The sequence below is a fragment of the Chiloscyllium plagiosum genome, chromosome 5 (assembly GCF_004010195.1).
Source record: "Chiloscyllium plagiosum isolate BGI_BamShark_2017 chromosome 5, ASM401019v2, whole genome shotgun sequence".
NCBI lineage: Eukaryota > Metazoa > Chordata > Chondrichthyes > Orectolobiformes > Hemiscylliidae > Chiloscyllium > Chiloscyllium plagiosum.
This window is the reverse complement of record NC_057714.1, coordinates 42,515,582-42,530,398: the sequence shown is the minus strand read 5'-3', so window position 1 is coordinate 42,530,398 and position 14,817 is coordinate 42,515,582. Positions and strand designations below refer to the sequence as shown.

Sequence of the window (14,817 nt, the reverse complement as noted above, 5' to 3'; positions counted from 1 at the left end):
GGTATGCTCAGGAGTGTGGGGTGAGGGGGAAACATTCTGATGACACAAAATCTTCATCTAATCCAAGGTCCACTGAGGAGCTGTTTAACTTTGTGCAGGCCTTCCCAAACTTTATTGAAAGGATACTGAGGCATTTGCCACTTTTGAAAATATAGATAAACAGATAAGGTAGCTAAAAAGGAAAACTGGCCACCGTTCATGCAAAACAGGCTATCAGAGTTCATGATGTGTATGTCTTTCTTTCTGAGGAGATTTTTATGGATTAAGGTGATGAAAAGGCTCTTTTCAGTACAAACAGGCAGAAATTTTGGAAAATCCAAGAACAGCTTGTGTAGACATGCATAGAATTTGTGGATGGGAAAGCAAAGTACTACAACTTTTGACATTTGGATGCAGACATTAAAAGTAGAGACTATACCTGAAGCCCTTTGGTGTTTTTCTCTCGCTCGCTGTACCCTTTTTCCCCCCCTTCCCCCTGTTTTGCATGTGCCCTCCCGTTCTTTCCCATCCCCCCCCCCTTGCGCATGCTGTTTCTCCCCGCGCATGGTGGGGGGGAAGTGGTGGAAAAAGTGCACGCATGCGAGGGGGGAGAAGAGAAAAAGAGCACACACATACGAGAATGGGTGAAAGATAGAGCGCACACCCAGAGCACAATGAATGTGCACTCCAAGGTCTCTTTATTCAGCAATACTCCGCAGGACCTTACCATTAAGTGTATAAGCCCTGCCTTGTTTTGCCTTACCAAATGCAGCACCTCACATTTTAAATTAAATTCCATCTGCCACTCCTTGGTCCATCGGCCCATCTGATCAAGGTTCTGTTTTACTCGGAGATAACCACCTTGGCTGTCCACTACATCACCAATTTTGGTGAAATCTGCAAATTTACTCACCATACCTCCCTTATTTACATCCAAATCATTTATATAAATAACGACAAGCGGTGGACCTAACACCAGTCCTTATGGTTACAGGTCTCCTGTCCGAAAAGCCAACCCTCCATCACCACCCTCTGTCTCTAACCTTCAAACCAGTTATGTTTACAAATGGCTAGTTCTTCCTGTATTCCATGTGATCTAACCTTGTTAACCGGCCTACCATGCGGAACCTTGTCAAACATTTACTGATATCCATAGAGATCATGTGTCTTAATCCTCTTTGTCACTTCAAAAAAAAACTCACTCATGTTATGAAGGTGTAAGCGTGTACTGCACCTTTGAGAGTGAAAGCTGGCAAGGATTTAACAAGTACAGTGTGCTGAAAAACTAAAACATGTAGCATTTGGCTGTGAAGCAACTAGCTGAGCTGAGTTGCTATGATACACAACATATTCGAATTTGGCCAGTCAGTTTAAATTATGCCCCAAGATACCACAATACAATCAAATTTGAATTTTACTGTTTTGACAATATCAAACCAATGAGACGATCCACTGTTTTGGGGTATAAAATCGGGCATTTTGAACAGTTAGCCAAACACAGACTGCCCCAGAACTGCTCTCTGAAATCTGTGAAGCAGGAGGTGGAAGAAAAGACGACCCATAAAAATCTACAGAGGAAGCTAGACAGTTGGCTCATTTTGGAAATTGATTTTGTTGTTAACTTCATCGGGGGAGGAGGGGGGCTTTATCGGATCAGTACAGAGTTGTAGAGCAGGAGGGAGATCGATCGTTAAGACAAAGGTTTACAGTGTAGATATTTGTTTAATGTTTTTTTTCTTGGAGTTAAAGAATAAATTGTTTTTTTTTCTTTAAATAGTGAGACTTGGTAGTTCTTTGTCACTAATACTTTTATAGAATACGAGGCGAGGTGAGCTTTTCTATGTATCTGGTTTAAATTAGCAGAAGGGTTTACCCCATGTCGTAACACAAGTTTGTGAGAAACGATTTCCCATGTACAAAGTCATTGTGACTATCCCTAATCAGTCCATGCCTTTCCAGGTGCATGTAAATCCTGTCCCTCAGAATCACCACCCCCTCCCCTCCCCCTCCCACCCTCAACAGCTTGCCCACCACTGATGTCAACCTCACTGGTTTTTAGTTCTCTGGCTTTTCCTTTCCATCTTTCTTAAATAATAGTACCACATTTGCTGATCTCCAGTCTTCTGGAACTTCGCCTGTGGCTATTGATCACACAATTATCTCAGTAAGGTGTACAGCAATTACTCCCCGAGCTTCCCACAAAGTTCCTGGGTGCACCTGATCAGGTCCCTGGCACTTATCCACCTTTATACATTTTAAGATGTCCAGCGCCACCACCTCTGTAATATAGACACTTTTGAAGATATTGCTGTTTATTTCCCTAAGTTCTCTAGCTTTCATATCCTTCTCCACAGTAAACACTGATGCAACATTCTCATTTAGTATCTTGCCCATCTCCTGCAGTTGCACCCACAGGCGGTCTTGCTGATCTTTAAGAGTCATATTCTCTCTCTAGTTAGCCTTTTGTCCTTAATGTATTTGTAGAATCCCTTTGGATTCTTCTTAACCCTCTTTGCCAAAGATATCTCTTTTACCCTTATGTCCTCTTGAATTTCCTCTTAAATATACTTCTACTGCCTTTATACTCTTAAAAAATGATTCACTTGATTCCTCCTGTCTATACCTGATAATATGATTCCTTCTTTTTCTTGACTAAAACCTCAATTTCTCTAGTCATCCAGCATTCCCTATACTACCAACCTTGCCCCTCGCCTTGATAGGAACATATCGTCTGTGGACTCCCGTTATCTCATTTTTGAAGGCTTCCCATTTTTCAGCTGTCCCTTCACCTGAAAATGACCATCTCCAGTCAACTTTTGAAAACTCTTGGCTAAAACAGTCAACATTTGCCTTTCTCCAATTTAGAATTTTAATTTTTAGGTCATATCTATTCTTTTCCATCATTATTTTAAAACTAACAGAATTATGATCACTAGCCCCAAAGTGCTCCTCCACTGACACCTCAATCATTTGCCCTGCCTTACTTCTCAAGACAAAGTCAAACTTTGTTGCTTCTTGAGTACATCCACATACTGAATCAGAATATTTTCTTGCACACACTTAACAAATTCCTCTCCATCCAAACCCTTAACACTATGGTAGTCCCAGTCATTGTTTGGAAAGTTAAAATCCCCTACCATTACCACCTTAGTATTCTTACAGATAACTGAGATCTCCTTACAAATTTGCTTCTCTATTTCCCACTGGTTATTGGGTGGGTCTATAGTACAATTCCAGTAATGTGATCATCCCTTTCTTATTTTTCAGTTCCATCCAAATAACTTACTGGACACATACTCTGGAATATTCTTAAGTACAGCCGTAATGTTAATCCCCAATCAAAAATGCCATTCTCCCTCCTCCCTTGACCTCGTTTCTGTCCTTCGTATTGCATCAATACTCTGGAACATATAGCTGCCAGTCCTGTCCATTCCTGAGCCACATCTTTCTAATAGCTTTTAAATCTCAGTGCCATGTTCCCAACCATGCTGAGTTCATCTGCCTTACTTGTTGGGCCTCTTGCATTGAAATAAATGCAGTTTAATTGATCAGTCCTATATCATTCTCTACTATTGTTTCTGTGTGCCTTGACTGTTTGACTTGCTCCTCTCTCCCAACTGCACCAGCCTCAGACTGATCTCTTTCCTCACTCTGGGTCATCTCTTTAACCGCCCCCCTTTACTAGTTTAAATTCTCCTATGTAGCTCTAACAAAGCCCCCCACCAATATATTAGTCCCCTCCAATTCTGGTGCACCTGTCCTCCTTAAACAGGTCATTTCCACCCAAAAAGAGATTCCTACAATCCAGAAATCTGAATCCTTCTCCCCTGCACAGCTCTTTAGTCACCCATTCATCTGCTCTATCCTTTTATTCTGACTCTCTGGCACCTTTACAGAATTTAAGTCGTCATTGGACAGGCAAATGGACGTACATGGAATAGTGTAGGTTAGATGGGCTTCAGATTGGTATGATAGGGCGGCGCAACATCGAGGGCCGATGGGCCTGTACTGCGCTGTAATGTTCTATGTTCTATATTAATGGATAAGTGGTTGCCAATGTCTTAATTACATAGTTTACCTAGATGATGCAAAGTATACAGCAACACTTAGGAGGACCACTTGCAGCAACTGGAAGCTTTTTGAGGATATTACAGTTGGTTGATTGGCAATAAACCATAAATGAATTTGTAAAGGTGCAAGCAATCTACTGAGTCAGTAGAGTAAGGACTATGAAGGGCAGGCAGGAATATAGAGTTGAGATCAGTCATGATCATGTTTAATTGCAGAGTGAGCTCAAAAGGCTAAATTACCTACTCCCACTCCTTTGTTCCTATGTAAAAAGCAGGAAAAGTAACAGCATTCCCCGCCCTCGGAAAAATGTGTATATACTGATCATAATCCCTTAAGTATTGTGACTATTTTGCTGGAGTCGTTATTACAGCCTTATCTTTTAATAATTTTTCACATTGCAGGAAAAAAAATTGCCAATCTTTTGTCATGAATATGACCTTGTTTGAATTGTTCTCTTACTAACAGGATATCAGAGATAATAGTATAAGTTATATGTAAAGAGGAAATGGGAACGAATGCATGATTGTGTCTTAATTTCTTTTTTAGTTTTATTTTGATCACACATTACAATGCACTGCTTTTTTTATCCCCACAGGGTGGCATTGTCATGAAGCTGCGATTGCTTGGTTGACTTGTTTTGTAGGATTGTGGAAGTTGGAATTATTTTGAGCTTTATGGAAATGTTAGGAATTCCTTCTTTAAAGGAGGTCGTTGAAAGATCACGTGTAGACACTGGAGAATCTTTCAACAATGCTTCATAGAAATCATGTGACTCATAACTACTTGCATTGTTGTGGACCCCTGTTGTGAGCAGTAATTTGCTTGGAGATGTCTGTTTTATCTGGTTCAGTTGGAGGGAAACCTGCTTAGAACAAGCTGAGTTGATGGAAAGCTTGCTAAAAACAAGCAACCTATTGATGTAATTTTCTGAAAAGAAAGCTGCCTTGTTGAGTTCTGTGAAACCTGTTCTTTTGTCAAGATTGTATTTCCTGACCCAGCTGTGCAGGCAAGACTTGAGTGACAACCGTGCATGGTTAGTGACTTTCTCTGATGTTCTGGCATGACTTCACAATGTTATATGCTTTTAGCCTTTGTTAATAACCTGTTGGCCAGTGTGTTTTTATTTAAAAAACTTCTATAGAGAAACCTGTTTTTTTTTCCCCCTGTGAAGTTTGTGTTTGCATATGTGTATATTTAAGAACATTTAAAGGGATAAACATTTATACTTCTGTGTTGCAAATTGTGTGTTGTTAAGTTGGTTGAATTGTTTTGAATTTATTGATTAATTTTAGTTTGGTAATAAATGAATAATTCTGTACATAAACCTGGTTGATCTTGTTTTAAAAGTGATGTTGGTCATCTTGGTAACTGGAAAAAAGATTATTTTATTCCTGGTAAAGCATTAAAACTGGAGTGACAGTGCACTCTAACCTTGGTTCAAACAAGCAATTGTGTGCTTGAAGGGAGTTGTCTTTAAATACATGACTTAGCAGGGAAAGTCCTAATTAGTTTCTAAATATTGGGTCATCCACAGTAGGAATAAAGCTAGCTACTACCCAAAATGTGTTTTTTAGCTTGCAGATCATTCCAAAATCATTTTAAACTGTATTCTGCGTACCCTGAAATGTTGATTAAAAATGGCTTGTGCTAGTACTACTTTTGAGTTTAAATGCATACATGACTACAATTGCTTAAAATTATTCTATGTAATTATAACCACTCTTAATTTCATGTTGTTCTGTTTCTGTATAGGCAGTCCTACATGGTATGGTATTTGCCTTCCTTTATAGTATATTAAAGAAAAATCATCTGCTTTCTGAAGGCAAAGGAGAGACATTGTTTGCACCTAGGTTGTCGTCTTTCTTTCTTTTCACATCAGTAGTTGTATTTTTGGTGAGTTTGACAATTATAATGTAGGTAAATAAGATTATTAACGCTAGTTTTGTATGGTGTGGGGTAATACTAAGGTGACACAATTATAGTTGCAGTTAGGTGCCTCTCAGAAATTGAAATTCAAACTGATTTGTGGCACTATTGAAGCAGCAAGTGGGGTAGGTAACTTAAAATTAAAATTTGTTCTTAACATACACAATACTCAAAGATTGTATTCCTCATTGAAAGAACAACTACTTTTAAAAAAAACTGAACCCCAAGCTGGTGAGTGTATAATTTAGCACCCTCCTGTGCCCACTGACTTTGTTCTTATTGTTCACGTTTATCTTTTGTCATCCGTGCCAGCCACTTGCCTCCATTTCTTCTCCTTTTTTGCTCTGGTACCTTCTATGGAGATATGAAAAAATACAGCAAATACATCACAATTCTCCCAGCTGCTGAAAAAATGGAAAGCGCAGATAGAGGATCCTCAATATCAATCCAAATACATTTTTTCATTGGGTAGCCTGATTTTACACCAGGGCACTTTAATAGAAGATTTTCCCCAACAGGAAATAACATTGTAAATCAATCCATTCCAGCTCTTTGTTCATAATGGGAGTAGGGGTGAGAAACTTGTTGGTTTACTATAACTTTTTGGCCTATTGTATTGATGAATACATGTAGGTTATTGAGAGAACATGAGTTAACAAAAATCTTTGAAATATAGGGAACTGGATTGTATTTCTTCCTGTAGGTAACATCTTCTGAACATCATATTGTAAATTTATTGCTATGGAGCTACAGATTAATAGCCAAATATGAGATTAACATCAATGCAGATTATACAGAATATGTATATGTTTTCACTTTTGATGTGTAAGTATATGTCACAACAAGTAAACAACTAATGTTATTTACACAGACTTATTCAATATGGTGTGCCAACTGTAAAAACAAAACTGAGTGCAATGAACTTCATCCTTACTTCTCTGTGTTGCAGGTATTTCCTTTTTATTTCTGTTTTAAATTTAAATTGTGCTATAAATATGTAATATACACTAATAATGAGATAAACCTTTTTTTTATTTCTTCCAGATCTTATCTTTCATTCTTATTAGGAACATTCCTGGTTATGTTCGTTCTGTGTACAGTTCGTTTTTTGCCTGGTTTGGCAAGATTTCCTTGGAAGTAAGTACCCCATACAATGTTTAAGTTCACTTCAAGTAAGTTCAGTCTGAGAATTTAAAAATTGAGATGAAAATCTGGGGAACTTAAGTGAAGTTAGAGAATGAAAAAAGTCCCTTGCACATATATTTTCATAAATGCCAGGCATTTCAAAGCACTTTACAATCGATGAAGTATGTTTAAAGTGTAACCACTAGTGTAATATAGATTTTGCATCCACCTGACAGGGCAAAGAAACCTCCAGCCGTGCAACATCCCCAGTGGAGTGCAGTCTTAGTTTCGTGCTCAAATTCTGGAGTGTGACTCAAACCCAGATTTTCTGATTTAGAGTAGAGGCAATGGTAACAGACCGAGCTGATCCACTGAGTAGTGCATTAATAGTGATTGGTGTATTAAGGTATATGGGCAAGAAGAAGATGGGGTTACAGAGGAATAAAATGAAATGAACTGAGCAAAAATAGGAGGAATGGAAAGAAAAAGCATATATTGCAGGGAGGTTTTAAAAACGTGGAATTGAGTAGTGGAGGGGGGAAGGTGTGCTGAGGTGAGAGTGAAATGTGTGCCAAGAACTACTTCAGAAAGATTGTATGTTTATGATGTGATTTTCTTTTCACCTCCATCCCCTTAAAGCCTAGTGGTCAATTACTTCAGGTAGTATTGCTCTTTGACATTATATCCACTACCTACTGCTATATCTTTGAATTATTAAATATATTGAGTAGCCTTTAGTATTTTCAGTAATTCAGTTTAACGGCTTTTATTCAAAACATTAGTCTCTTTGCAAGTTCCTTTAAGTTTTTAAAAGAAGTTGCAGCATTTAAATTGTTGCATTTTGTGTGAGACTGCCAACAAGTGGAAAATAGGCTGAGGCATTGTTGTATAGTAGGATTAGAATGAGGAGCTGTGCTCTGAATTTAAGATAAGTAGAAATCATCCAATAAGGCAAGAATGGATAGCACTCCTTTGCAATCTTATTTTTGTGTTGAACACATGTAAAACAGACAGACTATTGTTAACAAGAGGCAATGAGAATGCCTTCTTCCCACCCTTTTCTTCTCTCCTTGCCTTTCTCCTTTTTTTTAGAAATGTCTTATTCTTGCAACAGTGCATTGGCTCTTAATATGATATTCATGGGCCACGAACCAAGCTGGTGTAATTTTTCATGTTCAGCTAGCCATTTTAAAGCTCACTGGTAAAACAAAACAAGATCAAAATTGTATTTTTACCACTATAAGGGCAAGGATCAAACATTTCAAATTTATCACAAAAATATTGCCTGTGCTATGTTGAAACTTGTGTTTTAAAAAACCAGATCTGAACATCTGGTGGGCGGCACGGTGGCACAGTGGTTAGCACTGCTGCCTCACAGCGCCTGAGACCTGGGTTCAATTCCTGCCTCAGGCGACTGACTGTGTGGAGTTTCTGGTTTCCTCCCACAGTCCAAAGATGTGCAGGGTCAGGTGAATTGGCCATACTAAATTGCCTAACTAGTGTTAGGTAAGGGGTAAATGTAGGGGTATGGGTGGGTTTCGCTTCGGCGGGTCGGTGTGGACTTGTTGGGCCGAAGGGCCTGTTTCCACACTGTAATGTAATCTAATCTAAACATAAGTATAAATGAGCTTCATAATCACACTGAAACCTATTTTGATAATTATGTAACAAAGTATTCTGCTGAACTGATTTTTGAACAACTACAGTTAGACAATATTCTTCAAGTCGCTTAAGTTGTAAAGGCAACAATGCCAACAGGAAAGGTTTGATGTTCAAAATCTCTATCTGTAACTATTTTCTTGGTCGGTCCAAGTGTTCTTAGGCATGTATTTATGACATATGGTGTAATTTTTACCAGTTTTATTAGGATATTCGTGATCACTCTGGATATCTGCCAGAATTGAGACTAGCCTGATTGCAATGACACTGTTTTTCACCCATATGGCACATGCATGAGTATTTTGGGTCTAAAGCCTCTAGTTAATACCTACTCTTTGTCATATATCATGAAAATCATTAGGAGTACAGGCAATTTTTCTATAACGAGATGGTTGCATTTTTGTGCAACCCCACATTATAGAAAAATTGCACTTAAGCAACAACGCGATGTAATCACATTACAGCCAACGCATATTTTAAAAGTTGGCACTTTTGAAACAGTGTCCCCAATTTGTCAATTGCATTTCAGCGAATTCATGTTAACAGAACACGTGTTATAGCAGAATGATTTGTAAGTCATTTGGTCTTCAAGCCTGCTTTGCCGTTTAACAAGATCATGGTTGATCTGAATATGATGTTACCTCCAGTTTCCTGCCAAAGGTCCCCCATAACCCTTGACTCCTTTAATCAAAATGCTGACTCGACATTGTGTATAATTAATCCTCCTCATCTCCCACCTTAAATGGGAGACCCCTTATTTCATACTGAGCCCCCAGTTCTAAACTCACATGAAAGGGAAGCATCCTCCTAGCCAAGTCAACCCAGACTCTTGCAATTCAATAAAGATCACCTCTTAATTTACTGAAGTCTTTGTAGTGCTGTAGCGATTTTTTCCACTCCATCTGTCTTGCTATAAAAGTTAGCATTCCTTTTGCCTTCCTAATAATGTTGTACCTGCATGCAAACTGTGTAACTCATATACCGGGTCACGCAAATAACCCTGTGCCAGAGTTTTCTATATTTTCTCTCTATTTATATAATTACCAGCTTTTTCAGTTCTCCTTGTCAAAGTGGACAAATTTACATCCAATTATACTCCATTTACCGCAGTTTTGCTAACTCACTTAACCTATTTCTTGGCCTTTGCAGATGGTGTCCACAATATGCTTTCCTAAATATTACCGAGCTGTAACTGGTCTCTGTGCCACTCCACTAATTAGTTTTCTGACCTGAAAAAAGCTAATTTATTCTGATTCTCCATTTCCTGTTAACCAGGTAATCCTCTATTCATGCTCATATTATCCCTCAAAACTATATGGAATTTATCAGATACTTCTCAGGAAATCCAAGCACACCATATCCATTGGTTCCCATTATATACCTTGTTTGTTACTACTTCAAAGGTCTCTAATAAACTAGCCAAACATTCTTTCATAAAACAATGTTGACTTTTCCTGATTATATTTTGATTTTCTAAATGTATTGGCATTAGTTCCAGCATAATAAACTCTCAGATTTTCCCAATAACAGATATTAGGCTAAATGGACTTTAGTATCCTGTTTGCTGGTTTCCTCATTTCATAAATGGAGCAATGACATTTATGGTTTCCCAATCCACTAGGATCTTTCCAGAATCCAGGGAATGTTGGTAGGATGCAACCATTGCATCCACTATTCCTGCATTAATTTCTTTTAATACCCTAGGATACAGATCATTAGGATTCAAGGGATTGGGCAACCTTTAATCCCATGAGGATTTTCAGTTTGTTTTCTTTAATGACCATTAGAATTAGAAATGGCTATGTTGTCATATGTACTCTAAGTACAGTGAAAAGTTTATTAGCTGCCACTTACAGCACCATCTTAGGTAAAAAGGTGCCTGTGTAAATTTTTAAAGTTCAGAAGACAAGCATCACAGTCTTGTCTCCAAAGGGTCTCTGCAGCATGCTAATGCAATGGGCCTTGTGGTTTGACTACTGGCAGCTGCCCTGCTCATGCACTGGACGACTGCTGCTACACTTCTCATCAGGCTGCTAGCCAAGTTCTGCACTGGAGAGCTGCCACTGGCATCCCCACCCCGGCTGCTGGTCTCTGGCATCCCTGCTGACCCCACTTTGGAGGCTGGGGCCAGGTGTCCGAGGTTGTGAGAGGGAAGAGAAAGTAAAAGAATGGGCAGAGTGGAGGAGCGCTAGCTGGAGCATGCAGTACTCCAGCAGAGGCCTCCACAGCATCCTGTACAACCTCAACATGACGTCCGAACTCCTTTACTCAAAGGTCTGACGGGAGATGTGCTTCAACATCTTTTTAGCCACCCTGTCTACCTGTGATGCAAACTTCAAAGAATTATATATCTGAGCCCATAAGTCTCTGTTCTATAACACTTCAGTGGGCCCTACAATTAATTGTATAAATCTTGCCCTTGTTTGTTTTACCAAAATGCAATACTTTGGATTTATTCAAATTAAACACCTGCCAATCCTCAGCCAAATGGCAGTACTTCCTTAAATGGCATGGTTTTTGTGCCATCCTTTATTTTAATCTATTTTTCCATCCACTTAAGTCAATTCAATATTTCTACCCTTGTAATTCCTTTTGTTTTAGGATGCTACTCTTAGACCCATGTTTGTTAGTGTCAACCTGAGTGTGCATTTTTTTCATGTTATGCTCACTGCTAGATGCTGGTTTTATAGGAGGCTATAAATTTATTCTGTTTTACAACCAGGTTGAGAATGACTTCCTTTCCTTTGGCTTTGTGAAGATTGGCCTAAGAAATTTTACATTTTCACTCTCTGGAGTAACCATGTAGGCTACCGTGGCCATTTTGATTTGTCCAATCTTGAAGATTAAAATTGATAGCAATGCTTTTCTTGCAAACCCTCTTTCGATCTTGTATAATCATCCAAACTTTCTCAGGAGGGCTGTAAGCTATTTCCAGATGTCACCTCCTTCCTTTGAGAATCAGTTTGGGTGGCAGAGTGAAATATGCCTTTGAAGCAGCGTAATGTATTATTACTTTACTAACTTATATTTTTTAAAGTAACTGAGCTGCCCCATCACCTTTGCTTCTTGTCCTTCCAAAATGTTAAATAGCAGGCCTCAGCCTTGGTCACCTTGCAATCATGTATCTGCAGTGGCTATCAGATTATACTCATTGATTTAAGTGTTTGTGATTGATTCATCCATTTTATAACAAATGTCAGAAGCATTTGGTTTTGTTTATTTACCATTTTTCTACATTCTCTGACTTTTATTGGCTGGTACACTCTTACGTTTCTATACTCTAAGCCTTCCTGTCAGACTCTGATTATCAGAACTTACATCATTGCTGTGCTCTGACCTTTATTCTTGCTCTATAACTTTCCTGAACTCTCCTTGTGATCCGTCCATGCCAACAACACCACCCTTCCAGTCCTATCAGCCCTACACTCCCTCTATTTAATTTAAGGCCCTTTCTGCAACCCTCTTTCTATGATTCCTTGGACTGCATAGTTCAGGTGAAGACAGTCCTGACATTGCAACTTCCTTGCTCCCTAGTACTCGAGTATCAGAACTCACTTCTCCAACAGTAATCTTTGAGCATGTCTTAAACTTCCTGATCTTGCCTATCACCAACCAATTTGCTTACGACTAAGGTACCAATCCAGAGATTGTTAACTTTTAGGGGACTGATTTGTCATTTAGCCTCTAGCTTGTATTAACCATTCTTAAACAGATCATTTTTGTAATTCCTAGTTGATGGAATCCATGTGGACCACAACACATACAATCAAAAATACTACGTGAGCAGGGGCAAAATGGCACAGAGTAAATAAATTCAAAGAGTTAAATGCATGGCTCAAAAATTGGTGGGGTTGGAATGGTGTTCAAATCATGGGGTACTTGAACTAATATTGGAGTAGAAGAAAGCTGTTCTGGTGATGTAGTCTCTATTTGAACTGTACTGAGATCAGTGTAATGGTGAATCTAATAACTAGAACTGTAGAAAGAGCTTCAGTTAATCAGAGTAGGGGAAAACTTGGGAGAAGGATAACACAGGCTTATAAAGCAAAAGAATACAGCCGTGTTGCATAGAAGTTATTTAGATAATACTATCCAGAGTGGGACAGGACAGCCAAAAAGGAGCAAAAAAAATTGTAGAAAGGCAAAATTAAATGTTCTTTGCTTAAATGCATGTAGAGTCATAGAGATGTACAACATGGAAACAGACCCTTCGGTCCAACCCATCCATGCTGACCAGATATCCCAATCCAATCTAGTCCCACCTGCTAGCACCCGCCCCATATTCCTCCAAACCCTTCCTATTCATATATGCATCCAAGTGCCTCTTAAATGTTGCAATTGTACTAGCCTCCACCACTTCCTCTAGTAGCTCACTCTACACCTGTACCACCCTCTGTGTGAGCAAGTTGTCCCTTAGGTCTCTTTTATATCTTTCCCCTCTCACCCTAAACTTATGCCCTCTGGTTCTGGACTCCCTGACCCCAGGGAAAAGACTTTGCCTATTTACCCTATCCATGCCCCTCATAATTTTGTAAACCTCTCCAAGGTCACCCCTCAGCCTCCGCTCCAGGGAAAACAGCCCCAGCCTGTTCAGTCTCTCCCCATAGATCAAATCCTCCGACCCTGGTAACATCCTTGTAAGTCTTTTCTGAATCCTTTCAAGTTTCACAACATCTTTCCGATAGGAAGGAGACCAGAATTGCAGGCAATATTCCAACAGTGGCCTAACCAATGTCCTATATAGCCGCAACATGACCTTCCAACTCCTGTACTCAAAACTCTGACCAATAAAGAAAAAACACCACCTTCACTATTCTATCTACCTGCGACTCCACTTTCAAGGAGCTATGCATCTGCACCCCAAGGTCTTTGTTCAGCAACACTCCCTAGGACCTTACCATTAAGTGTATGAGTCCCGGTAAGATTTGCTTTCCCAAAATGCAGCTCCTCGCATTTATCTGAATTAAACGCCACCTGCCACTTCTCAGCTCATTGGCCCATCTGGTCAAGATCCTGTTGTAATCTGAGGTATCCCTCTTCGCTGTCCACTACACCTCCAATTTTGGTGTCATCTGCAAACTTAAAAACTATACCTCTTATGCTTGCATCCAAATCATTTATGTAAATGACAAAAAGTAGAGGACCCAGCACCAATCCTTGTGGCACTCCACCGGTCACATGCCTCCATTCTGAAAAACAACCCTCCACCACCACCCTCTGTCTTCTACCTTTGAGCCAGTTCTGTATCCAAATGGCTAGATCACCCTGTATTCCATGAGATCTAACCTTGCTAATCAGTCTCCCATGAGGAACCTTGTCGAATGCCTTACTGAAGTCCATATAGATCACATCTACAACTCTGCCCTCATCAATCCTCTTTGTTACTTTTTTTAAAAACTCAATCAGGTTTGTGAGACATGATTTCCCATGCACAAAGCTATGTTGACTATCCCGAATCAGCCTTGCCTTTCCAAATACATGTACATCCTGTCCCTCAGGATTCCCTCCAACAACTTGCCCATCAGACTCAATGGTCTATAGTTTCCTGGCTTGTCCTTACCGCACCATATTAGCCAACCTCCAGTCTTCCGGCACCTCACCTGTGACTATCAATGATACAAATATCTCAGCAAGAGGACCAGCAATCACTTCTCTCGTTTCCCGCAGAGTTCTCGGGTACACCTGATCAGGTCCTGGGGATTTATCCACTTTTACCTATTTCAAGACATCCAGCACTTCCTCCTCTAATCTGGACATTTTGCAAGATGTCACCATCTATTTCCCTACAGTCTATGTAGTAGTCAAAACAAAACTAATAACAGCATAAAGCTTATTTGGTATAATCTTATAGCCATTATGGAGAGATGTTTCCAAGGAGATCAAAACTGCAGTTAATTGAGATAATAGCGACATGTAAAAAGGAAAATAGAGTAATGGCTCCTTTTCATGAGAACTGGCAAAGGTAGCCATGAGGAATAATTCCATTGAATGTATTAGGGACAGTTTCCTAGAACAGTGCTGTCTTATGGAGGGTGGTGTCTTTTTCCTTTCCCGTTT

The 14,817-nt window shown here is 39.5% G+C and overlaps 1 protein-coding gene across 1 annotated transcript in view; it reads left to right on the top strand.

Moving 5' to 3' along the window:
• casd1 (CAS1 domain containing 1) overlaps positions 1-14,817 on the top strand; it is an 83,958-nt gene that overhangs the window by 63,842 nt on the left and 5,299 nt on the right. The window contains exons 16-18 of the mRNA XM_043689934.1: positions 5,803-5,943; positions 6,848-6,925; positions 7,021-7,113. Of these exons, the coding sequence (XP_043545869.1) occupies positions 5,803-5,943; positions 6,848-6,925; positions 7,021-7,113 (312 nt within the window). The remainder of the gene's footprint in view (positions 1-5,802; positions 5,944-6,847; positions 6,926-7,020; positions 7,114-14,817) is intronic.